Genomic DNA, 24,707 nt, shown 5'->3' with positions numbered 1-24,707 from the left:
TTCCATAACCTGCCAAATTTTATAAAATTATTATACAGTGACCCTTGTCACCTGCCTCTTTAGCACCCCTCTCATCCCCCCAGTATCCTTTATGAAACAACATGAGCCCCCAAAGTGGCCAAGGCAGTTTAATATGTATTTATATGACAGCACCACCTGCACCATCAGCGTCTTCTGCCTTGTAGGGCTCAGCCCCCTCACAATTAAGTCGCCACAATGTGATTTATAGGGTTTTATTAAAGGAAATTTCCCAACAATAAGGCATCTGACTCTCTATCTTACAGATAAAGGGGAGTTCTACAGGGCATCATGGGAAACAATTCATCACACAAAACTGAACAGCGTTTGACTGGGCATCCAGAGGACATTGCATGGAGATATCATTCTCACAGCACTTACATAAAGACATATAATGAAAATAAGAAAATGCTGATGGGAAATGTCCTTTACTGGGGCACATTAGGTGTGGGGGCCACTGGGCAATGTCTGGTTGGCCAATCTGACCCTGAAACTGAGGAATAATTTGGCACCAGCATAACTCATTAAAGGGATTATTTACAAACGCAAGTGAAAATTGGATCATAATGAGTTGCATTAACATGCGCTGTCTATTGCGTCCAAAATGTGGGAGCATTTATAAATGATCCCCTTAGGGGTCGTTTTATTAAGAAAGGCAAAGTGCAACGATGAATAGCATCCACCATGTTTTTTCTTCCACTTCCCCCCCCCCACAATGCATCACTAACTTTGCCCCATAGTTCCAGTTTAATTGCCCCACACTGGTGCCAAACCTCAAACTGCATTTATAGAGGTGTGTATTTATGCCCCAGAGGCCTTTCTGTGAGTAAGCTCTATGTATACAATCTCTTGTACAAATGGCAAGTATTTGGATTGGGTGACCCCACTGATTCGCCATTTTGCTTGAGGTACACACACAGGGGCAGGACAGGGTAAGAGCATGAGGGCATTTGTCACCTGACATAGTAACTGGGGCAGGGGTATGACCTTGTGGCTCTGAAATGGACAATCGGACTCACCCAACAGAAAGGGGTCAGTGGGGAATGAAGAACAAAAGCAAATAATGGCCCCTATGCCTGGGAACAACACTGCTTAACCCTCTCACCACCATTGGGGGATGCAGTCCAGGTTCTTAGTTGTAAGGGGTTCTGGGTAGGTTTGTATTAGTCAGTACTTCTGTGCTTAATCGGGAGTTTCTCATACTTGTCTGGCAGTGAACTGGTTACTGATTGTGGGATTCTCCATGGATCCTAATGCACTTCATTGTTTTTATTGAGATTCTCAGTTTGTTTAACGATCCCATCTACCCCAGGAAAGAGCTGGTAGCAGGGGGGCCCTCCAGCCCTTACCCCACTTTGCTTTCTTCTGTCATGTTTTCCCATGGGCAGATAACTTCCTGGATGGAATCCTTACAAGCGAGTTGACTGTCTTCCTCCTCCGAATCTATGGGGTAAATCCGGCACTCGGATGGGATATCCACCTTAATCTGGAAAAAACTGCACTTGGGGTTAATACAGCAGTACACTAATGAACTGATTAAATAAAGGATAATGTTCCCCCCCTACTGTAAATGATAAGGATATTAGAAGTCACAGAGGGGTTCTGTGACCATATAAAGGCACAAGACTGCAGGCTGAGTTATAACGGCAACTCTGAGAATCACTTGAGTATTATAAGGGTTAATGTTACCCTTACTGTAAATTATAAGGATATTAGAAGTCACTGAGGGGTTCTGTGACCATATGGAGGCATACGGCTGTAGGCTGAGTTATGTAGGGAACTCTGAGTATCACTCATTTATTGTAAGCAGCATAAAGCCTTCTGAAAATTGAAGGTATTTAGTTCCTTGTGTCTGTGGCCATTTAAAGGCACAAGGCTGCAGGCCTTATACAGATCATGACGTAACACAGATGAAGTGCAAAGCTATACAAAGGATGTGGGTTTCCATTATTAGGATTAATTAGATTGCTTTCTAATTTTATAATTACTTTCTATTTCTGAGCTGCTCTCTTTCCCATGTCATGCAGGAACCTTCCCCTTGGTAAGCAAATACCACAGTACTTAGTCACAGTGAGGTAACTTTGGGGGCCCAGTCCCCTCTGGTTACCAGCAGGTCCTCCTACAGAGGAACCAGGTCTACCCCCCCCACCCCCTAATCTGCTTCCTCTGTAGTTACACCACTAAACCCAGCTAGAGAGCTCTGTACATCCAGCTCCTACACTGAACCAAAGCTCTATACCTGGGTAAGTACAGGGGACTCCATATGCAGTTACCTGCAGGAGGTTCTGCCTGTATGTCCATGGGAAGAGAGCAGCCCAGGAGAAGGAATTATAGAGAATCAGAGCTCTGTGCCTGGGTAAGTACTTACTGGGGGAGAATAAATGCACTGACTTGGGTTAAGAGAAATAGACCCAAATTTAATCTCAATAGGGATACTTTATAATTCCATTTAATCTTACCCCACTAGTTGGGATTATGAAAATAATCATGTGACCATATAAGCAGGTAGTGACTAATTGCTAATGATTGTACAGATGTCCAACACACACAGTGTAACATCTGAGTTACTCACTTTGTGACCTTCCTGGAGGATTGCTGCAATTCCTGTTCAATGTCGTTGAGTGGCTGCACTTTCCCATGATTCACTGCAGGGCACTTCGGGGACAGAGTGGCGAATACAGGCGAGTTGGAACACCCCCTCTTTAGCAACTTACTGAAGGACAAGGTGACCTTGGATTTTTGGGTTGGTCGGAGTTCTGAGGGGACAGAGAGATGATTCCCATCGGCGCCTCCTTCTGATCCAAAGGAACCCTCCACGTTGTCAGCAGGAGACAGAAAATGATTCTCGTTTGCACCATTTGTCTCCCATTTCCTTTCCACCTCTGGGGTGCTCTCTATAGCAACACTAATGGGGGAGGGGCAGGCAGCCATGTTTGGCAGTGCAAAGTGTCCAGGGGAAGGAGTGCAGGGGTCCCCTGGAGGGTGGCAGGTAAGGAACAAGCTGTTGGGGGAGGGAGGGGCACAGGTGCCGGTGTAGACAGTCAGGTGAGGGATCGGAGCAGTGTAATGGCACAACTGTAGGGAGAAGAGATGACATGGTTACAATCTGGGGCTGATACAGGAGCCCTCTGTATGGGGGGAGGTTTTTACATCTACACTGGTACTCCATGACCATAGTAAAGAGAGTAGCCCAGGGGCAGGAAGTACAGAAAATCAGAGATCTACACCTGGGTAAGAACTTGGGGGAGACTGCACATTATTATCCTCCCCAGACAGGGTCAGACTGGGCAGACGGGGCACCAGGAAGAAACCCAGTGGGCCCCCGGCTCTTTTGGGCCCCACGGACCCAGTCCCTGCTTCCTGTAATTCTCTTCCTGACGCAGGTGACGTCAAATACACAGGGGGCTCGTGCATGCATGCACATGTGCGGCGGCGGGGTGCGGCTTGGCGGGGGACCGACCCTGTCCCCAGAGGAGCTTACAATCTAAAGTCCGTCCCGCATACTAAGGTCATTATGACTGGGTGCCAACTACCCCGTCTGTATGTTTATGGAGTGGAAACACCTCCAGCCAAAGGTAAAACCCCACCTTGTGGCAATTTCTTGGTGCAAATCAAACTCAGAGACAGCCAGAGCACTTACTCCTGAGCTGTGGTTTCTTGTGTCCTCTGCTGTCAGCAGCCCTGTGGCACTTGTCTCTCTCTCTGGGGCAGGTTATGGGGTAGCAGCTGGCAATGCACTGTGTATAGCCAAATGGTTCAGTGGCTATAAATATAGGAACAAAGGCACCAATGCAAAATGGCCTTTGGTTTGGTGGTAGTTCAGTAGCCTTGTGGTTCTGGAGTTCTCTGTTCAATTTTAACCAAAACACTGCAAGGAGTTTTACCTGAATCCCCTATCCCATAGATACACACACAGGGGTACCTATGAACACCCACCTGCACCAACCTACCTCTATGCATGCTTTGTGAGTGGAAGGGAGGTGCCAGAAAGAAACCAAGTATCACCTTCCCACTCATAGAACATGCAAGCAGTGCTAATGTGGGAATTAAAGCCAAGACCCCCTGCATTATAAGGCAGAAGAATTTACTCTTCTGCCTTGTAGCACTGGAATCCTGGGTTCAAGTCCCACCTCAGCACAACAGGGAACTTGTATTTAGTGTGGGAGGGAGGTACATTGTTTCCTTCAGGCGCCTCCCTCACAGAGCATGCATAGAGGTAGGTTAGTGCTTGTGCATGAGTGAGTATTATGGGGTTTTCTTGCTACAGAAAGTGTATCTGCCAGACTCACGTTTGTCCAGTCCCTCTGTACCTGGGGGGGAATCTGAGAGCCCTGGCACAATTCAGCCCGTGAAGCTTTAAACACATAAGCTGATTGGGTGAGAGCAGCAGCATGAAATGAACAAAGCAATGAAAGACAAAATGGCACGAGATGAAGAATTTTATTGGGTGAAATGAACAAATGAGATAAAAGGTGCAAAGGGTTGGGGCCACATAAGCAACTTGTGATAAATACAGACGCATGGGGTAACACTGACATAATGGAGAGATTGGGAGATCCTGGGAATACTGACACTTAATACAATGGAACACTCACAGTTTCCTGTTATCAAAGTACAATTCCTAGCACCCTCTGGCATCCCTCAGCAGCACAATAATTGGGATTTTTAAAGGCAAGTGGAAAGCATGAAACTTTGCCTCAATTGCTTTAGCCCCACTCTGACCCTTTCCATGGATAATTAAATTCCAACTTCCCCTTGTACTTTCCCAAATGCAGAGCTCTAGCCCTGAACTTCGGGCTATGGCCACAATAGGCTGAATATTGGCCTGCGGATAAAAGCAGGATGAGATTCCCCTACACTCCTAACAGTCCAGGTGTAGGCACACAGAGCAGAGCAGCACATGATTTTACTTTGGCTCTGAAATCTGTTCTGTGTGCCTGCACCTGGGCCAACACAGTGGCTCGGGGTGCAGGCACAGGGCTAATTAGAGCATAGGGGCTGAGTATCGGCCTGCGTTTATTCGCATGCTGAAATTCAACCTGGTGTGCCATTAAATTTGTGCTGCATTTATATTGGGGAAGGCATTTGATGGAGTTAGAGCGCTACCTAGTGGTGACAGATTAGGAAATGCTTTACATTGCCATGCGTCATTCTATTCTCTAAATAAGTGGGAAAACTCAACATAAATGGCATAGCCCCCCCCCCCTCTTGTTGGATTAATTCCATCTATAACCTAAAAAAGGTAAGCTTTAAACAAGTTGCTGAGCAAAGGCATAACACTTTGCCCCACAAACGTTGGCTGAACATGGAGCAGAACTGGATAAGCAATGGGATAAAGAGACACAACATGTATAATGGGTGAAATGTGACTACATGGTAATGCTGGCTAATGAAAAAAAAGCACCAACGCATTGGTACATTGTGCTGGGTATGGACCTGTTTTTATGCATCCAGCTTTGCCTATCATAGCTTCTCCTGCACTGGAGGAAGCAGATTACTTGCTAAACAATACATGCCCTCCCTTACCACAGATCTACTATTGAGCCTCCTAATGGTGGGCCTCCTCTCCTACAACCCTAATGGCGGGCCTCTTCTCCTACAACCCTAATGGTGGGCCTTTTCTCCTACAACCCTTATGGTGGGCCTCCTCTCCTACAACCCCAATGGTGAGCCTCTTCGCCTACAACCCTAATGGAGGGCCTCTTCTCCTACAACCCTAATGGTGGGCCTCCTCTCCTACAACTCCCTACACAACTATTACCATGCTTTTGTGCCTATGCACAGAGATTTATGTGTGGTTTATATCTATGGAGAACTAGTTGGTGAACCTCCTAGAGTTGCATTAAGAATTAGGTGGGTTTGGGAGTCTCTTGTTTCAGTTGGTTCCTTCGGTCCAATTTGCTCATAACCTGAGTGATATCCACAGTGTTTGCTGCCTCCTTGGCTCGGGCTTCCTCCTCCAGCTGCCTGAGGATCACAGGGCTGGGACTCGATCTCCGATGGCGGCGCATAAAGGGGAAATTACTATGGAGATAAAATAAAGATAAATTATAACCAAGGACCCCATGTCTCACTGTATGGATAGCACTTTCTGGGGACTGTGACTGGAGGTGGCTGTTGGGAGATGTACTTCTATGAAATCTGAAGAGCTTTATTAATAGAAAAGAAAAATAACATTTTGCACCTAAGCAGGGGTGTCCAAAATTTTTGCAATGAGGGCCAGATTTGGTGAGGTGAAAATGTGTGGGAGCTGACCATTTAGCCTGACATTCTTTGTGTAGTGACGCGCCGCCGCCTGTGTTAGCAATAGACACATACTGGCACATAGTGACGCGCCGCTCTTGAATACTTCTTTAGGGCTGAAGGTGTCAATCAATAGAAGTACTGACGTGCCAGCACACAGGCAGCAGTATAGACCAAGTGGCAGATCATTTCACTAATGTGCCCAAATATTACTGCTACAGCAACCCGATTCCTAATTTCATGGTGGTGGCTGTGGGCCCTGGCCTGCGGGCCAGACTTTGGACATGCCTGGTCTAAAGTATGCTACCATCCTGTTCTTCGCCTTTTATAGTGTTAGCATATAGGTTGTTTGTTGAGCAATACTTCAATATAAACACCAGATGACAGTGTTGCACTGCAAATGGCTCACTGTTTTAACTGTTGTTGTTACATCATTAAAGTCACTCTGTTTGGTTCTGAGCACCAAGGTTGAGTTGTAGGGTTCCAAGTTAAAGGAACAGTAACATCAAAAAATGTAGGTGGTTTAAAGTAATGAAAATACAATTTACTGTTGCCCTGCACTGGTACCCTTGGTATGTTTTCTTCAGAAAGACCATTATAGTTTATATAAACAAGCTGCTGTGTAGCCATGGGGGCAGACATTCAAAGCCAAAAAAGGCAGGACAGGATATTATAGTTGTGTTTCTGAAACAAACACACCAATTGTACCAGTGCAGGGCAACAGTGCATTATATTGTTGTTCCTTTAAAACACTTTAATTTTTCGGTGTTACTGTTCCTTTAAAGCACAAGCAGTACTGAAGGATCCAGGTTTATACTGGCGATATAAAAGGGATAACTCCCTAACCCCCAGAGCTGCCTTTATTATTTGGGATCCCAGATAAAGATCTGATCCAGTAAAGCAGGTTTATACATAGGGGTAATATTTACTAACACAAAGGCAAATGACTATAGAGAGAATCACTGTTGCTCTGTACATATCCCACCTGAGTCCCTGTATTCCAATACAGACCTTAAAGTCTGGCCACTGTACATGCATTTTCTGTCCTGATGCCAGAAAAATAACCCAATTCCAATGCCCAGAACTCCTTATTACCTGTGTATTTAGGGGCAGTGTCCATGAGTCACCACTAGATGGCGGTGCAATCCATGTGTGTAGTATTAAATGATAATGTGTTAAAGGTTTCCCGAAATCTGGGGCTCATTATAAACATGGAATGGATAAAACGCACAGGAGGATTAATAACATGGAAGTAATCAGATTAAATCAGTTCCTTCCCTAACAAAACGCTTCCATGGAAACTAAAGGAAATTATAGTGAAAGCTCATACTGTAAGCTTTGATCTAATTAGCACCAGGGTAGGACCTTGTTAAAGGCGTTGTTCACCTTCCAAACACATTTTTCAGTTGAGTTGTTTTCAGTCCAAAAATAAAGTCTTTTTTCAATTGCTTTCCATTTTTTATTTGTTACCAGTTTTCTAAAATCTAAGTTTAAAGTTGAATGTCCCAGTCTCTGGTGTTTGAGTCTGACAGCTCAGTAATTCAGGCGCAGACTCTAAACTGTTACAATTTTGCGACATTTAGTTGATACATTTCTCAGCAGCATCTCTGGAGTATTAGCAACTATTGTATCAATTCTAACAGCTGCCTGTAATGAGGGATGCTACTCAGCAGAGACAAAGATAAGAAATGTATCAACTAAATGTATCAATTTAGAATAGTTTATAGAGTCGGTGACCCCCCCATCCCAGAGCTGCTTCAGAAAGACAAGGTGAAAAACTTCAATATTAGAAAAACGGTTGCAAATACAAAATAGCAAGTAATTGAAAAAGTCTTTATTTCTGGTGAACTATCTGAAACCATCTGAACTGAAAAAAAGCGTTGGAAGGTGAACAACCTCTTTAACTAAGTACAGGGCTGCTTCTATCACCTGTATGGGAATAAGTGGTTCAAACGACTCTAACGATCACTAGCGGCTGCACTGTGAGATACTTTGTATATCATGCACGAGGCAGGCCCGGACTGGCAATCTGTGGGTTCTGGCAAATGCCAGAGGGGCTGCTGTAAGGTCCCATAGACAGTCACTATTTAGTAGGCTGGTGGAGGACTATTTGGGCCTCTGAGTACTTGGAATGCCAGGGCCTATTTTGACTCCAAGTACAGACTTGGCATGAGGCACAGAGGAGAAGACTAATAAGAAGAGCCAACCCCTGACACACTCCCCTCCATGTTATACTTATCCTGAAGTCCAAATGTAATAAAGCCTAGGGCTGCAGCATAGAGAAAGCAGGGCCTCTGACTTTTGGGGACCCTTGGGGATTAGCAGTTTCATATTCACAATTGTTGCACTGGGCTCGGTAAGTTCCTGTTAATTCCAGCCATGCCATTAGTACATACCCTCCTCCACCCCACGAACTGCCCCGGTAACACTTGCCTCTTTTTGGTCTCCTGCGGGACGACGGCCTTAGCAAGGATTTCCTTGTAGATGGGAGACTTCAAGTACCTCGCATAGGAATCCTACTGAGAGAAAGAGGGAGCTGGTTAATGATTGGGATACAGGCAGGGCCGCCAGTACAACAAAAGCACCCCCGCTCCACCTAAACCCCACCCCAGATCCCACGCCACCCCCACAGTTAAAAGACCACATAGACATCAGTGCTAAAAACGATAAACACCCCCCACACACAAGTTATAAAAAGCCATTTATGGTGAGAGCCACCTTATAAGTTAAAAAAAATCGTGGTGGTCAGGGCCCCCAACAAAAAATTCGTTATTATGCTATGAAAAACCGACACATATTAAACTTTAAGTCGCTAAGAAATAACTTACCAAATCTCCGATTGCGCTCCTCTTCAGAAAAGGTGATCAGCGATCCATTGTGCGGCGCTATATTTCTCCTCCCTGCCTTCCTTATAGGAGAAATCAAGCGCCGCACGATGGATCGTCACCCTGCCGCTGTTTCTGAAGAGGAGCAGAAGTGGAGTATTAGTAAGTTATCGCTTAATAAAGACTTAGCGATTTTAAAGTTTAATATGTGTTTGCGTCTTTTTTTGTAGCATACGAACGAATTTCTTTTTAGAAAATTTTTGTTGTTACTGGTCCTTTAAAAAAAGAATTGGTGACCAGGGCCCCCCCTATAAGTTAAAAAAAAAAAAACATTGGTGCCAGGGCCACCATAAAAAATGTTTTTAAACATTAGCGCCAAGGGCTCCCTTAAAAGTTTTTAAAAAAATTATTGGTGGTCAGGGCCCCCCATAAAAGTTTTTTTTTGGCGCCAGAGCCCACCTTATTAAAATTATTGGTGGTCAGGGCCCCCCATAAAAGTTTTTTTTTGGCGCCAGAGCCCACCTTAGTAAGTTTTGAAACTTACAAGTTTCAAAAAAGAAACATTGAGGCCACAGAGAACATTTATTAAAAAACCATTGGCGGAAGGGGCCTATAAAGTATTAAAATAATACATTGGTGGTCAGTATAACTGAACTGGCTTCGGGTCTGTCTTGGCTTCAACTTCAGCTCCTTTTGCGGCTTCGCTACTTTGGATCTTCGTAGGTTCGGGACTTGCAACACATTTCAGCTCTGTCAAGGGCCTTTAGGCCCAGGCCCAGCACAGTAGTACCCCCTGATAGCGGCCCTGGATACAGGCAATGCCTTATATCATGTGAGACCTGAGGGTACATCTAGAATCCCTGCCACAAAGCAAGGTAGGACTGCTGTGCCACAATGGGCAACCACAAACCTTTTTCATCAGCATGTAAATGTGGGTCTGTGCTGCGTCCAGGACGTATCGGTGGGGATGTTTCAGGCCTTTAACTGTGATGTCCATTGTTTTCCCGTCAATGTTAATCCAGCGTCTCGCTCCCGGGGCCAGGAAGAGCCTAAAGCCAAAAAACAGCTATTAATGAGAAAATTCACCTTCTAGACTTGTATAACTTGTCTTTCATTATTGAACATTTTGGTTTGAAGCTTTATGGTTTGTTCTTTAAACTGATGTATGATTGCTAGGGTCCAACTTACCCAAGCAACCAAGCCAAAGAGAGACTGAAAATTAAATGGGAGGAAGGGGAAGCTAAATCAGACTAGAATGACATTTTGCACATTGGACTCTTACTTGTAAATCTCCTCTGCCTTCTCCTTGACCTTCGACTGATCTCCGTACTTTAGGTCCTCGCAGGCCTCCCAGAAACTCATGTTCTCCCCTAGGGAACAGAATGGGCAGGTTACAGGCACAGAGGGACCGTATGTTGTCAGGATTATGTTTAAGAACACTGCAATGTCCTATGGTCTGGTTAAAGGTAGATCATGACATGTAGCACCAGGGCAGATAACAGTTCCATGGAGCAGATGTTAATCTCTTGTTCTATAGCGGAGGTTTGACACAACAACTCAGACAGGGGGCAGCGCACCTTCCCGGAGGAGCACAAGTAAGAGCGACAAATCAACCCCCCACCCCATAGCCAATGCACACATTAACCAGGATAGTGAAATCTATTCTGCATGGGGGAGAAAATTTTTATAATGGTGGATTCAGCCAATAGGAACATTAAAGGGGGTGAGAATAGAAATAAGGATCTGGGCAAGAAATGGTTCCGGGCAGATAACGGGTGGATTTTGGCATAGATGGATATGGTTGGGGTAAATCAGGGGTGTTACCAGGGCCATATGTATATATATGCCTATAGCAGCAGCTTTAGTGGTATGGCCCTCAGTGCTTTATTACTAATAAAATCTGCTCACCGACACTTTTAGCTAAATCTGGGGTGGAAGTGAGGAGGATGGGGTGTAGGAGTGGAGCTAAGGAGGAAGGTGGTTCCCCTCCCTTCTAAGATCAGTTAAGTAGACTGTATTGTACACGTGCTGTTTGGTGAGGTCCGTTGCCTTGAGGAGCACTTGTGCCCCATTGTACTAGTTGGTAGGGCCCACCTTATGGTACACATGACTGTAGGGCTAATAGATACTAAATGCTAACTAAGCCAACTAAGTAGTATGATTACTGTTGGCAGCCCTGTTAATAAAGAAATATAACCCCACGCCCACTACCCCCGGGCCAGTTTGACCAGTGAGCCTGAAGCATTTAGACTTACCGCTGAATTCCTTCTTGAGGAAAAGTTGGAAACTCTGGCGGCCCTTGGGGTCCCGAATCAGTTCACTGAAATTAAAGCCCCAGCGCTCCACCCGCAGTTTTGTGGGAAGCTCCACCCTGAAAGAGAAGCACTTGTGTTGTTTGTGGCAATGCATTTTCATAGTGTCAATGATTCATTTTCATAATCCTCACCATTAGACAGATATCTATGTGTGGGGCCAAGAAGAGCCTGCAACTCCCAGGGGCCACTTTACTATCAGGCTGCAGTTTCTCTGTGGCCCCAAATGCAATGTGAAATGTCACAGCTGCTCTGAACTGGTCACCTGATTGAAATATTTGCTCCTATTCAGTTATTGCTGCCCCGTAAATAGCAATTAATGTCCCTCTGCCCTATGTGGCACATGTACTGTCTGCTAATATAATGATTATATAGACTTGCCCACTGATTGCTAAAGGCTAGGGGCAGGACATAAATAATAAATAACCAAATACCCAACAGGGCTGCTCCTGCCATGAGGTAAGGTAAGAACCTTTCCTAGGGTTGCCACCCATTTGACAGGGTCGGACTGGGGGGCCCAGGACCCACTGGGGCTGCTGTTTTGGGGCCCCCCACCGACCCCGCCAATGCCTCAAAGCCCACTCGGTGGCAGCTGCCCCGGACATGCGCCTTCCCTGCTCTGATGCTAAAAGTGCGGGGAATGATTGGGTATTGGGGCTCCTGAAATGCTGCTGATACCCAATGCTGCTTATTGTAACTGGGTAAGTACTAGGGGGTTGCAGATTTTGCTTGGGTACCCTGGAAGGGTATTCTGCTGGTTCCCAGCCTGATGTCTCTAAGGGATGATTCTGCCCCTCATGCTGCCTTCCCAATGCCGCCCCCTCATCCCCAGTGTTTAATGTTTTGCACTCCTATAGGGGTCAGGAGGGGCTGCATGGTTAGTGCAAAGAATTTTGGCACCTAAAGTAACCATTGGAGGCTTTTTGTGCCAATATAAAGGGTTAGGAGTTAAACCAGGTGCAAATTGCCACATAGATAGATAGATACAACTGAATGTAAATGTTTGGCCCAGTATAACTGAATGGACTGTCCCCAGGTACTCGGCATGTGCTATGACAAGTATCAGCTTTGGAAAAACTCACAGTTTAGCATTCAACTCCCAGAACATGGCATCATCTGTAATCCAGGGGTTACTGGGAAGGCACCCTGACATGATGGGGTCATGGGAATAATACTGTTCACAAAACTTCAGCAACCTGCAAGGGAGCACAGAGTACAAGTAAGAGTTTGTCCCACTGACGCAGGGGCACCCTAAGACTTTGAGGTACTGGGGAGATTGATCCACTCATATCAGAGGAGTTGGTTTAAGACAGCAGGCACAAGGTTTAATCCTAAAATAACTTATGCTTTATAAGAGCAAGCACGAGAGGAGGGTTTAACATTGGATAAGAGAAGGGATCTTATATTTGGGGTACATGAAGAAATGGCACATGTACTACAGAAACTTTGGAAGAATTCTGACATATCACACTAGGATCCTCCCAGTTACTGTAAGCTCTTCGACTGTGGCAAGCTGTGGATACTGGGAATTGTAGTTCACAACCTCTACAGCCCTTATTATTAAATACATGTTATTGTGGGGCACATCTTCACCCAGGTTCTATAAATATGGTGAAGGCCTAAACCTCCCAGATTGTAAACTCTTTCAGTGATTTTCAGCACTTGTCTCATCCTCACTACGTTATACTGCTCCAATACAGCCAGGAGGACTCCTTTGCTGTGTAATTAGTAGTATTAAAGGGGTGGGTCACCTTTAAGTTAACTTTTAGTGTGTTACCTTTTGGCTAAGATCAAGTGTAGCATCTGTTCTTATCAATGGGGGGAGGCATCCTAGCTAAGGTATTATGTAGTTCACTGGTGAGGCAGAGAGGCACTTGATCCTTGAGCCCAAGATAGCGTTCCAGGCCTTGCAAGCCTGCGGTGCCAGATGAACACTGGTGGGAGATCAGTATGAAGCACTGGATCTCTTTTCTTTTGCACCTTGCTCATAGCCCTAGCCTTTTGGCATGGCAACTGAGACATTTTTACAATTGCCGGCCATTAGGCTGAGGCGGCTTCACTGCTTAACCTATTTATTTTATTAGCACTTATGCACTTTTTGCACTTTACAGGTTTGTGGTGCAAGACTTCCAGGTCAAGCAAGAATGGCTGTGTGGCCAAACTGGCCATTAGGCTACTTCCCCCCCTGAACCCTAGCCCAGCCATGGGCACACCAATTTCGGGACCTCTTTGGAGGTCCATTGGATATTGTGTCACCTCCCAAACCTTTTGGTGGGAGAGGAATTGATAAAAGAGACCCCCTAGCCTTGCGGCGAAGGGGGTCTGAATACCCTTGCCCACTGTCTGTACCTTTTGTGCCCTGTGCGCTGGGGTTGGGGATAAAGGGCTCCCCCTAGCCTCAGCAAAAGGGATTCCAAAGAATAGTGTTTTGGCTTTTTGGCCAGGATTTTTTGGATTTTTATTTAGTGGTAAATCCAATGTACCTTAACACACTGTGTGTGTTTTTAACACTACACTTTTTTGCACATTGGTGATACAAAGCAGGGGTTTCAAAATAAAAAAATAAAACATTTAGTATGTTATAAAATGGAATGGCCAGTTCTAAGCAACTTTTAAATTGATCTGTATTATTCATTTTTTTTATCAATTTAGTTTAATTATTTGCCTTCTTCTGACTCTTTCCAACTTTCAAATGGAGGTTATTGACCCCATCCAAAAACATGTCCAAAATTTACTGTTATATCTACTTGTTATTACTCATCTTTCTATTCAGGCCCTCTCCTATTCATACTGAGTCTCTTATTGGAATCAATGCATGATTGCTAGGGTAATTTGGACCCCAGCAACCAGATTGCTGAAATTGCAAACTGGAGAGCTGCTGAATAAAAAAACTAAATAACTCAAAACCCACAAATTACAAAATTTGAAAAACAATTTCTAATTTATTCAGAATATCACTTTCTACATCATACTAAAACTCAAAGGTGAACAACCTCTATAAGGAAAAGGGGGCTGTGAGCCTGATGAAGACAGGTGATGGGTGGCAGGTAACAACAGCACCCAAGCAGAGTCTCGTTCATGATCCAGCTGCCCCATACCTGAACTGTTGCTGTAATGCACTGTGGGGTTGTACAAACTTACAGAGTTCAGAGCACATGGGTTCAAATTCCCTATAACTCCATATTCTTTAGATCCACTGAAACAGCGCCCACCAGTGGCATCATTTTCATGAAGAAGGTGCAGGTTTAATTTCACTAAGAAAGAAGATATGGAGGGGGGCACTCACCCGCCCACTGACACCGAAGACTTTACTGTTGATCTCATCAGCGACTGCTGGTAATACATGATCTGCCCGGGGAAATGACAAACAGATTAACCCTTGCCATGCCACAGTCTGTGCAATCCCTACATTCTATAACATTCCCTAAAGCTCACTGATAGCCTCCTTCCCTCCTTATCCCAGTGGCCTAGTAACCCCTGCCATGTCTCTAGACTGCGTGTCTAAATGTGACAGAGGAGCCAGTTAGTAGTTGGGGATGGAACAGATGCTCTGCGGGGGCGAGAGCGGGTGACACATTCAGACTATATAGATATATATATATAGCTGCGCTACTCCACGGAAATGCATGAATAATCACAGTTATTTTCAAGAGAATTTGCTTTCCAGGAAAAAATGGTACGTACATGCCTCCTGTAATGATCCACCGTGTTCTTCTGCAAATACAAAGGGAAAAACTGGTTTAAACCTACAGGCCTGGGAATCCCAAAGCATAGCTGGCAATAAAAAGTCATCAACCCCCCCCCCCCCCCAATGCTTGACAAGTATTTGACTAGAAGGATGCAAGGGTAATCATTGCCATGTCCACATGGCCCAATAGAAATCACTTGAAGTTGAGTAAGTTTATAACAAAAGGACATAGAATGAAGATGTACAGAGAAAATCAACTAAAATAATTAAGGGATTGGAAGATCTAACTTCTATGAAAGTCTTGGGTGCTACTGTAACTAGCAAAGAACTTCTTAAAGGGAATTACCATGAACCAATATGCACGATCAATATAAACATTTAAGTGATTTTTTTGTTGTTGTTGCTGCTCATATGATGGTGCCGTAGACAGCAGGAATACACAGACTGGTGGAAAGGAGATTTTACCATCAGCATAGGAAGGGTTTCTTGACAGCAAGAGCAGTCAGATTATGGGATTCCTTTCCAAAAGGGGTGAATGAGGGATTCATTGGTTGGGAGGGGAAATTATATTTAACCAACAAAGAAAGGGTTTTGTTTTTGGATTTTTTATTACTGTAAGAGTAGCCAGGTAAAATAATTCCCTATCAATAGAGGGGGGAATAAGTGATTCATTGGTAGAGAATAAACAGTATTTCACTATTAGAAGAGGAAGGTTTAATTAAGGGCAATCAGGGTATGGGTTTCCCTGCCAACTGAGGGGCAACAGGGAATTCATTTGAGTCTTTCTCCTAAGATTTACAAATATATATGTATATATATACGTTATTTCATGCAATGATAGCAGGTACTGTAGGGTGTCTATGCAGTAGGTCAGTTTTAATACCAGGAATGCAGGCAGCCTGGGACAGATAATTACTTATGGGACTAGGAATGAGAGACACAGCAATTTGTAGAAGGGAAACCATGGGAAACTAAATCCGTATAATGTAGATAAGGTCTGACAGAGAAGAAGGAAAATCTCCTGGCCCCTCCGTATTCTCAAAGGTGGCTTCCAGTATCCCTCTGGACTCACAGCTCTGCAGCCTCAGAGACACTCAGTGTAGGGATTAGATACAAAGAGAATCTGCAGGGAAATAAGAGAGAAGCAGTAAAGCATTAGTAAGAGGGAAAGTGAGCTCGGACTCTCACCAAAGCTGCGTCTAACTTGCCATTGTAATGCTTCTATAAGGGCAGTGGCTAACAGGGAGATTTGTTGGCCACAATTATTTAGGCACAACCGCGAGCGACAAATCAACCAGAAATGCGTCTCCATTGGAAATAACTGAAATCACTGGAAGTAAAGTGGAGTCAGGAACATCAGGTGACTTTGCGACAAGTTGGTTTTACCACCAGCGATTCCAGTTATTTCCCCAACGACCACTGTCAAGTGCCAGCATATGTCATACAAGTCCTGGAGCCCAACTGTCTCATAGCAATCCCAAGCAGCAGATAAGTGACATTTATATACTGCCCTCAGTGCCACCCACCCACAAACACCCTCCCTGCAAAGCAGATCTGCAATTGCAGCCCTCCTGCTGTCCTGCCTGATCCCATTAACACACACATTTGTACAAATCCACCTGTCAGGATGGGGACTTTTCAAAAAAAAATATAGTTCTGGTGTCAACGGTTTTAAAATATTTTTATTTAAATTTCCAATAACAATGAGAGAAAAAGAAGAAACAGAGCCCAGTGCAAGCCAAGCTTTTTATACAGGTTATTCCATTAGCCATGAGTCCCCAGATCAAACTAAGCATCAAACTAAGCCGGACAACCTCTAGACATATAGAACGGTTTCTGCTTGGGTAACACTAGTTTTCTCCAAATACTGGGAGATGATGCTGAAGTTCCATTGCAACAGAATAGTTTATATGACATAAAATAACAGTACCATAGTCATTGATATGATGACAGACCAATCTCCCCCCCATCACCTAAAGCTCCCCATAGACGCAATGATTCTTCTTGCCGAACAACCAATTTTTGAGAAGTCCGACCAATCCTTCGAAATTATCGTGCGGTTAGTGGGATTCAAACAATCGTACATCTTACTATTCTTCGGCCGACATCTTCAGGAAATTGATCGGCCAGGTCAAAAAATCTTTGTCGGTCCCAGTGCAATCTATCTATCTTTGCAGGGCCAAGCAGGCAGCTCCCCTTTGTTTTAATGGCAAATTGGTCTTTTTAGTTGATGGTCAATTCGTACGATCGTACAATAGTTCCGAGAAAATCGCGGTCTCACAATGAAGATCAGATCTTTTAAAAATCTTAACATCTATGGCCAGCTTAACAGTCACAGTCTAGGAGAACAAATATTTTAGTGATATTTAAATGGAAAAGGAGTCCACTGCTACTTTATATTTCGGGCAAATGTCTGAGGTTTGAGCTTTGCAAGCCAGTAAGCAAAATTCAGAAATGTAATTTAGATGCATCTGTCTCTAATTCACATTGCTATATGGGATAGGTATATTTGTAAAGAGATATCATTTTCAGCAAGTTGCTTCTATCCAAGTGGAAAAGAGAGTACATACCTGTACTATAGAGAAAAAACATTACACACTGGGTAAAAGGGGTTGTTCACCGTTTAGGTAACTTTAAGTATGATGTAGAGAGAGATATTCTGGGGCAATTCATAATTGGTATTCATTTTTTGTGGTTTTTGAGCTATTTAGCTTTTTATTCAACAGCTCTCCAGTCAGCAACCTGGTTGCTAGGGCCCAAATTACCCTAGTAACCATGCACTGATTTGAATAAGAGACTGGAATATGAATATGGAGAGGGCCCAAATAGAAAGATGAGTAATAAAAAGTAGCAACACAGTAACAATACAGTGATCCCCATTTGAAAACTGGAAAGTGTCAGAAGAAAATGGCAAATAATTAGAAAAAACTATAAAAAAAATAAAATAATGAAGAACAATTGAAAAGTTGCTTTGAATTGGCCACTCTATAACATACTAAAAGTTAACATAAAGGTGAATCACCCCTTCAAGTGACCATATAAGTTGTAACGGTCAGTGCAAGTCCTGGTACTGAAACGTATCAAGCATCTACAGATTGTAGGATCTCTGCTGTGGATCAGACCAGTCACAGACAATGCTGATGTGGCAACTGTAAAACAAGAAAACTGGGAGTGTTTCCAGCATCAGTGAGTCCTGCCGCCTCCATCCAGTGTGCAAAAGTCTGAGAATTACTAGCCACAGGTTTTAACTCGTCTACATTGGATTTGGTGCCATATTAAAATCACCTGCCCACAAAGTTGGAATTTGCCCAAATTGTGAGATTATGTGTAAAATATAATTTAGTAACTTTAAGTCCACTGGAGTAGGCAAATAAACGTTTTTGAATAAATAAGCAAGATATCTGCCTGAGGGCTCCCAGATTAGTTTTTCAAAGTAAAAGTTTAGGGTCTTCCGCACTAAAATTGCTACCCCTCTGGAGTAAGTGGGGTATTCTGCATAATAGGACTCAGATATGCAATTCCACTTTTGAGCCCTTTGGTCAACAAGTGAATCTCCTGAAGCAACATGAGGTTGGCACCTGATTTCTTTAACTGATCCATAATTACAGAAAATTGAATTCTATCATTTAAGTAAGGGATTCTAGCATTGGAAAACAGGTGTAAAAAATATCAGTTAATAATACTGCTCCAGCACAATTCTGCCTGAAATCAATTTTTCAAAATACTAAACAGATTTCATCATATTTCATTTTGACGTGGTGCTAGCCATGTTCTTAGTTTCCCAGGTGCCCTCTGCGATGTGTCTTGTGCTCAGTCACTCTTTAATGCTGTGCTGGAAGTTGTAGTGATTATCACTCCCTCCCTTTCCCACCCAGCAACCTGTTAACAGAACAACGTGAAGGTTACAAGAGAACAGCTTCCTGACACCTGTATTGCTAAAGATGCTCCCATGCCCTACCTTGAGGTAGGTATGAGACTAGTAGTAGTTAAACACCCAAATCAGACTGCAACTACTTCCGTTACATTGAGCAGGAAAAACAATAGCTTATCTGAAAGTAGTTCCATTGTGAAGTGCTGGCTCTTTCTGAAAGCACAGGATCAGGCACAATGACCTGAGATGGCTGCCTACACACCAATATTACAAAATACATTTATTGGTTTCAGAACACCATTTTAAATGGTAGAATGAATTATGTGAAATATACACGTTGTAATTTAGTAATAAAACTGACAAAACAAAAATCATGACAAAATCCCTTTAAGACCCCTAACTATTGTTATCAGGTCATTGTGACTTGGTTCACTAAGCAGAAAGAGAGAAAAAGGAGAAAAAAAACACAAAACTATATACAAATAGAACAACCCCAATAGAAAAGCCACCCACCCCCAACATGAAGATACATCATCCCATAACATGTAATCTGCAGAGACATGTCTTAACCTATAGCCATCGTTATCTCTGAGTTATTGTAGAGGAGAAGAAGACTTGCCCTTGAGCTCACTCAGAGAGCAAAAGAGACTGTGCTTCTTTGATGTAGGCCAGGGCAGTGTGATGGCCTAGTGAGAAGATTCATACCATTCCAAAAGATGATGACTGCTGTCTCCGAAGGTAATACTTCCAAAAGATAGTTCCAAATGGGAAAAAGGATAGTCAGACTCAGTTATAAGTAATGTGAGTCTTTAGAAGTAGTGACATTAGCATCCGTACAAGGAACAAACTCCCTTGGTCCATGATGAGAAGTTGTTATAGTAAAACAAGAGTGTCAAAGCAACACTCTTAATATGGGCCACTTAGCAATGCATGAAACCAACTCCATGGCCTGATTTACTGTACCCAATTAGAGACACAGACTCTGACCAAGGGCAGGAACATTAACCTTGAAGATTGCGTGGACTTTCGGCTGCTCTAGGCAATTGCTCCAAACAGTCAAGGGCAGATTCTGGGTGATCGAAGATTAAAGGCTTCTCCCCTTCCATACTTTTGAGTTATAGGGGATATAGCATGGCATAGTTAAGACCCAATTGACAAAGCTTGTGTTTGACACCAATATACTAACTCTGTTGTTTCTGAACTGAAGCTGATTAATCAAGGAACAGGGAAATTCTGTCTCTATTATAGAGCAATTCACCTTTTTTACAGGCTTCAGCGAAGTGCAGTGTTGCGTTTGCTGAGGTTTTGTAAAGAAGGGTCCCAGAAAGGTGTGCCAGGAAGATCGGGCCCACTGATAACGGACTGCTTGAAGATGATGTTGGCTCCCAATAGCTCCTGCAACCAAGTCTCAGCGAATGTCTCTGGGGTTGTGTCCTCACTCTGCTCTGGAAGGCCTACTACTCTTATGTTGAAGAACTTTTGCCTGTTTTCCTGGCCATCAAGGCAGGCCATGGCAGACTGCAGGTGTTATTTTAGACGCTGTATCTTTGTGAGTATGCCTCTGGTTCAGTCCTCCAAACTCCCAAGCCTCTCCTCCAGATGTACCATGTTCTCCCGGAGGTCCTGTAGATCCTGATTAATTAGTGACTGTCAATTGTTCCAATTTGGACACTTTGGTCCAAACTCTATTTTAGCAAGTTATGGATCTGGGGACCCATAGCATTTAGTAAATATAGCTCCAGTAACACACTGATTTAGGATGGCAGTAGAGTGGACCTCAGCAAAACACTTCTGACTAGTTTTCCATTCGGCCAGACCCCCAGTCAACGTAATTTTATGATATATTTACGATTTAAAGTACAAGCAATGATTAGGAGGGTCTGGTCTGATGCTGTTCTGGACAACTGAACATGACAATTGTTTATAGATAAGGAAAATTATCTATTTGAATATGCAAATTAGGGTTCCAGACTTTGTTCGGCCAAATCTTTAGTGGAGGATTCAGCATCCAATCCATATATGACAAAGTTGGCGCATCCCTAAAACTTGTCAGGATGGAAGGCTCTGCCTCCCGGTGTCTGGGGTTAGAACAACAACTACAGTACAACCCCATTTATCCTGTGCAATACATTTATAGAGCACAGAATAAAATATAACAGCCGTCACCACATTCTACGTATAAAAGTCCCTGTCTCTAAAATGGTTCTGTGTGGTTTTCCCATGCCATGCTTCCACTTTAGACCACCCCCACCTCCTTTACACTGTAGCTCGAGTATTGGCACAGCCAAGAAGCAGTTAACAGACGAGCCCCCCACTGCCTGATCGTGTCGGCCGCACGTCTCTGCGTGAATGCTCTGAAGCACGAGTAGCAAAATAAACTACGATCAGTGTGATTTTTATTCAAAGGGTTTCCTTGGATACACAGCAAAGCTATCAGCGCTCTGAGTGAGGCTGCAGGTTCCATATGTAAATGGGGGTTGACTCACTGGCTGTTTTCCAAGCACCATATGTGTCGAGTGGCTCCCTGCCAAGACTGTGCGTGTCCCCGAGAGTCACTGAATCAAGGGAGATTCTCTTGTGCAGAAAGAGAGATAATGCTCACACTGGAAAGCAACATGGCAGCTCCTAGGCCCATTCAAACACAAATACATACAGTAGCTGTACCCCTAATTATATATTTACAGGCTGCTCCCCTACTTATATACTCACAGGCCATACCCCTAGTTGTATACTCACAGGCCGTACCCCTAGTTTTATACTCACAGGCCGTATCCCTAGTTATATACTCACAGGCCGTAGCCCTAGTTATATACTCACAGGCCGTAGCCCTAGTTATATACTCACAGGCCGTAGCCCTAGTTATATACTCACAGGCTGTACCCCTAGTTATATTCTCACAGGCCGTACCCCTAGTTATGTACTCATAGGCCGTACCCCTAGTTATATACTCACAGGCCGTACCCCTAGTTATATACTCACAGGCTGTACCTCTACTTGTATACTCACAAGCTCACACAGCTGATAACTGGTTTATTGCTCAGTAAAATGTACAATAAACACAATAAGCAATACCGTTATACTGTACTACTTGGCAGCTCCCATCCATATTTTTCACGTTAATATGGGCCTAATGTTAAATTTTAGAAAGCACAGTTATTGACTTTAACAGAAGGACCAAGGTATTATGAAATGCTCTTACCTATTTACCTTAACAACATTGGGGTCAGTTGCCCGATTGAGTCCATATTCCAACACATCCAGCGTTCCAGGCTGAAACACAAAGAGGCACAGTTAATTTGGATCTTTCTGGGTAACAAGTTTCTGGATAACTGATCCTATACCTGTATACAACAATTTTCCAAAACATTGCATCCCACCCCCACATATATAATCAATAAGGAATCTAAGAATTTGGCTCCAGTCCTTTGTTCTTACTCACAGGGGGTCGGTGAACCAGCCAATAAGCTTTTTCCTGGCAGTTCAAAACCACTCGATCCGATTTCTTCCTCTCTTTTCCGGCTCTTAAAGGAGAAACAAATTTCAAATTATTGAGACAAAGACCTTAACCACACTAATGGCAGTGACATGATTATGGGTCAGTTCCTCTAGTAGTGATATGCAGGTCGAGAAAAACTTCAGAGTACCGCCTTCTGATTCTAACCCAACCCCCGAGAACCCACACCTGACCCTAACCCGAGCCCCAAGAACCTGCAACCGATACTAACCCACTATGAGATCCTACTTATATACCTATGCCCACCCCTCCATGGCGCATAAATATAGAAAGAGGAGCATGTCTGGCAGAAGTGGGGCATTAGAAGGTCACGGCCCACAAACTTTGTGTGGAAGTCGACCTGAACTCGCCCAACCAGCGGGCTTCAGGTCAGCCTGCTCATCACTACCTCCTAGTAGACATGTTTATGGGTCAGTTTATGGGTCAGTCCCTCCTAGGCCCAAAATGTAATAATGTCAGTGACATGTTTATGGGACAGTCCTTCCTAGACCCAAAGTGTACTAATGTCAGTGACATGTTTATGGGTCAGTCCTTCCTAGACACAACGTGTACTAATGTCAGTGACATGTTTATGGGACAGTCCTTCCTAGACACAAAGTGTACTAATGTCAGTGACATGTTTATGGGTCAGTTCTTCCTAGGCCCCAAGTGTACTAATGTCAGTGACATGTTTATGGGTCAGTCCTTCCTAGACCCAAAGTGTACTAATGTCAGTGACATGTTTATGGGTCAGTCCTTCCTAGACCCAAAGTGTACTAATGTCAGTGACATGTTTATGGGTCAGTCCCTCCTAGGCCCAAAGTGTACTAATGTCAGTGACATGTTTATGGGTCAGTCCTTCCTAGGCCCAAAGTGTACTAATGTCAGTGACATGTTTATGGGTCAGTCCTTCCTAGGCCCAAAGTGTACTAATGTCAGTGACGTGTTTATGGGTCAGTCCTTCCTAGGCCCAAAGTGTACTAATGTCAGTGACATGTTTATGGGCCAGTCCTTCCTAGACCCAAAGTGTACTAATGTCAGTGACATGTTTATGGATCAGTCCTTCCTAGGCCCAAAGTGTACTAATGTCAGTGACATGTTTATGGATCAGTCCTTCCTAGACCCAAAGTTTACTAATGTCAGTGACATGTTTATGGGTCAGTCCTTCCTAGGCCCAAAGTGTACTAATGTCAGTGACGTGTTTATGGGCCAGTCCTTCCTAGACCCAAAGTGTACTAATGTCAGTGACATGTTTATGGATCAGTCCTTCCTAGGCCCAAAGTGTACTAATGTCAGTGACACGTTTATGGGTCAGTCCTTCCTAGGCCCAAAGTGTTCTAATGTCAGTGACATGTTTATGGGTCAGTCCTTCCAAGGCCCAAAGTGTACTAATGTCAGTGACATGTTTATGGGTCAGTCCTTCCTAGGCCCAAAGTGTACTAATGTCAGTGACATGTTTATGGGTCAGTCCTTCCTAGAACCAAAGTGTACTAATGTCAGTGACATGTTTATGGGTCAGTCCTTCCTAGACCCAAAGTGTACTAATGTCAGTGACATGTTTATGGGTCAGTCCTTCCTAGAACCAAAGTGTACTAATGTCAGTGACATGTTTATGGGTCAGTCCTTCCTAGAACCAAAGTGTACTAATGTCAGTGACATGTTTATGGGTCAGTCCTTCCTAGGCCCAAAGTGTACTAATGTCAGTGACATGTTTATGGGTCAGTCCTTCCTAGAACCAAAGTGTACTAATGTCAGTGACATGTTTATGGGTCAGTCCTTCCTAGACCCAAAGTGTACTAATGTCAGTGACATGTTTATGGGTCAGTCCTTCCTAGAACCAAAGTGTACTAATGTCAGTGACATGTTTATGAGTCTGTCCTTCCTAGACCCAAAGTGTACTAATGTCAGTGACATGTTTATGGGTCAGTCCTTCCTAGAACCAAAGTGTACTAATGTCAGTGACATGTTTATGAGTCTGTCCTTCCTAGACCCAAAGTGTACTAATGTCAGTGACATGTTTATGGGTCAGTCCTTCCTAGAACCAAAGTGTACTAATGTCAGAGACATGTTATGGGTCAGTCCTTCCTAGACCCAAAGTGTACTAATGTTAGTGACATGTTTATGGGTCAGTCCCTCCTAGGCCCAAAGTGTACTAATGTCAGTGACATGTTTATGGGTCAGTCCTTCCTAGGCCCAAAGTGTACTAATGTCAGAGACATGTTATGGGTCAGTCCTTCCTAGACCCAAAGTGTACTAA

At 43.8% G+C, this 24,707-nt stretch overlaps 1 protein-coding gene across 3 annotated transcripts in view; it reads right to left on the bottom strand.

The window, feature by feature from the left end:
• Nucleotides 1-217: 217 nt before the first annotated feature.
• Nucleotides 218-24,707, bottom strand: part of rgs11.L (regulator of G-protein signaling 11 L homeolog) — a 39,464-nt gene continuing 14,974 nt past the window's right edge. The window contains exons 8-19 of one of the 3 annotated variants that reach the window (XM_018235512.2): nt 22,397-22,478; nt 22,165-22,227; nt 15,083-15,112; nt 14,685-14,746; nt 12,481-12,594; nt 11,342-11,457; nt 10,369-10,456; nt 9,997-10,135; nt 8,695-8,777; nt 5,928-6,042; nt 2,591-3,093; nt 218-1,514 (exon numbers count right to left, since the gene is read on the bottom strand). In XM_018235512.2, the coding sequence (XP_018091001.1) occupies nt 1,364-1,514; nt 2,591-3,093; nt 5,928-6,042; nt 8,695-8,777; nt 9,997-10,135; nt 10,369-10,456; nt 11,342-11,457; nt 12,481-12,594; nt 14,685-14,746; nt 15,083-15,112; nt 22,165-22,227; nt 22,397-22,478 (1,546 nt within the window). In that variant the 3' untranslated portion in view covers nt 218-1,363. Of the gene's footprint in view, nt 1,515-2,590; nt 3,094-5,927; nt 6,043-8,694; nt 8,781-9,996; nt 10,136-10,368; nt 10,457-11,341; nt 11,458-12,480; nt 12,595-14,684; nt 14,747-15,082; nt 15,113-22,164; nt 22,228-22,396; nt 22,479-24,707 lie in introns of those variants that run through there. The other 2 variants (XM_041576376.1, XM_018235511.2) reach the window with 2 other exon arrangements.

This window comes from Xenopus laevis, chromosome 9_10L (genome assembly GCF_017654675.1).
Source record: "Xenopus laevis strain J_2021 chromosome 9_10L, Xenopus_laevis_v10.1, whole genome shotgun sequence".
Classification (NCBI taxonomy): domain Eukaryota; kingdom Metazoa; phylum Chordata; class Amphibia; order Anura; family Pipidae; genus Xenopus; species Xenopus laevis.
The sequence above is the reverse complement of the archived record's forward strand: the minus strand, read 5'-3'. Positions and strand labels throughout refer to the sequence as shown.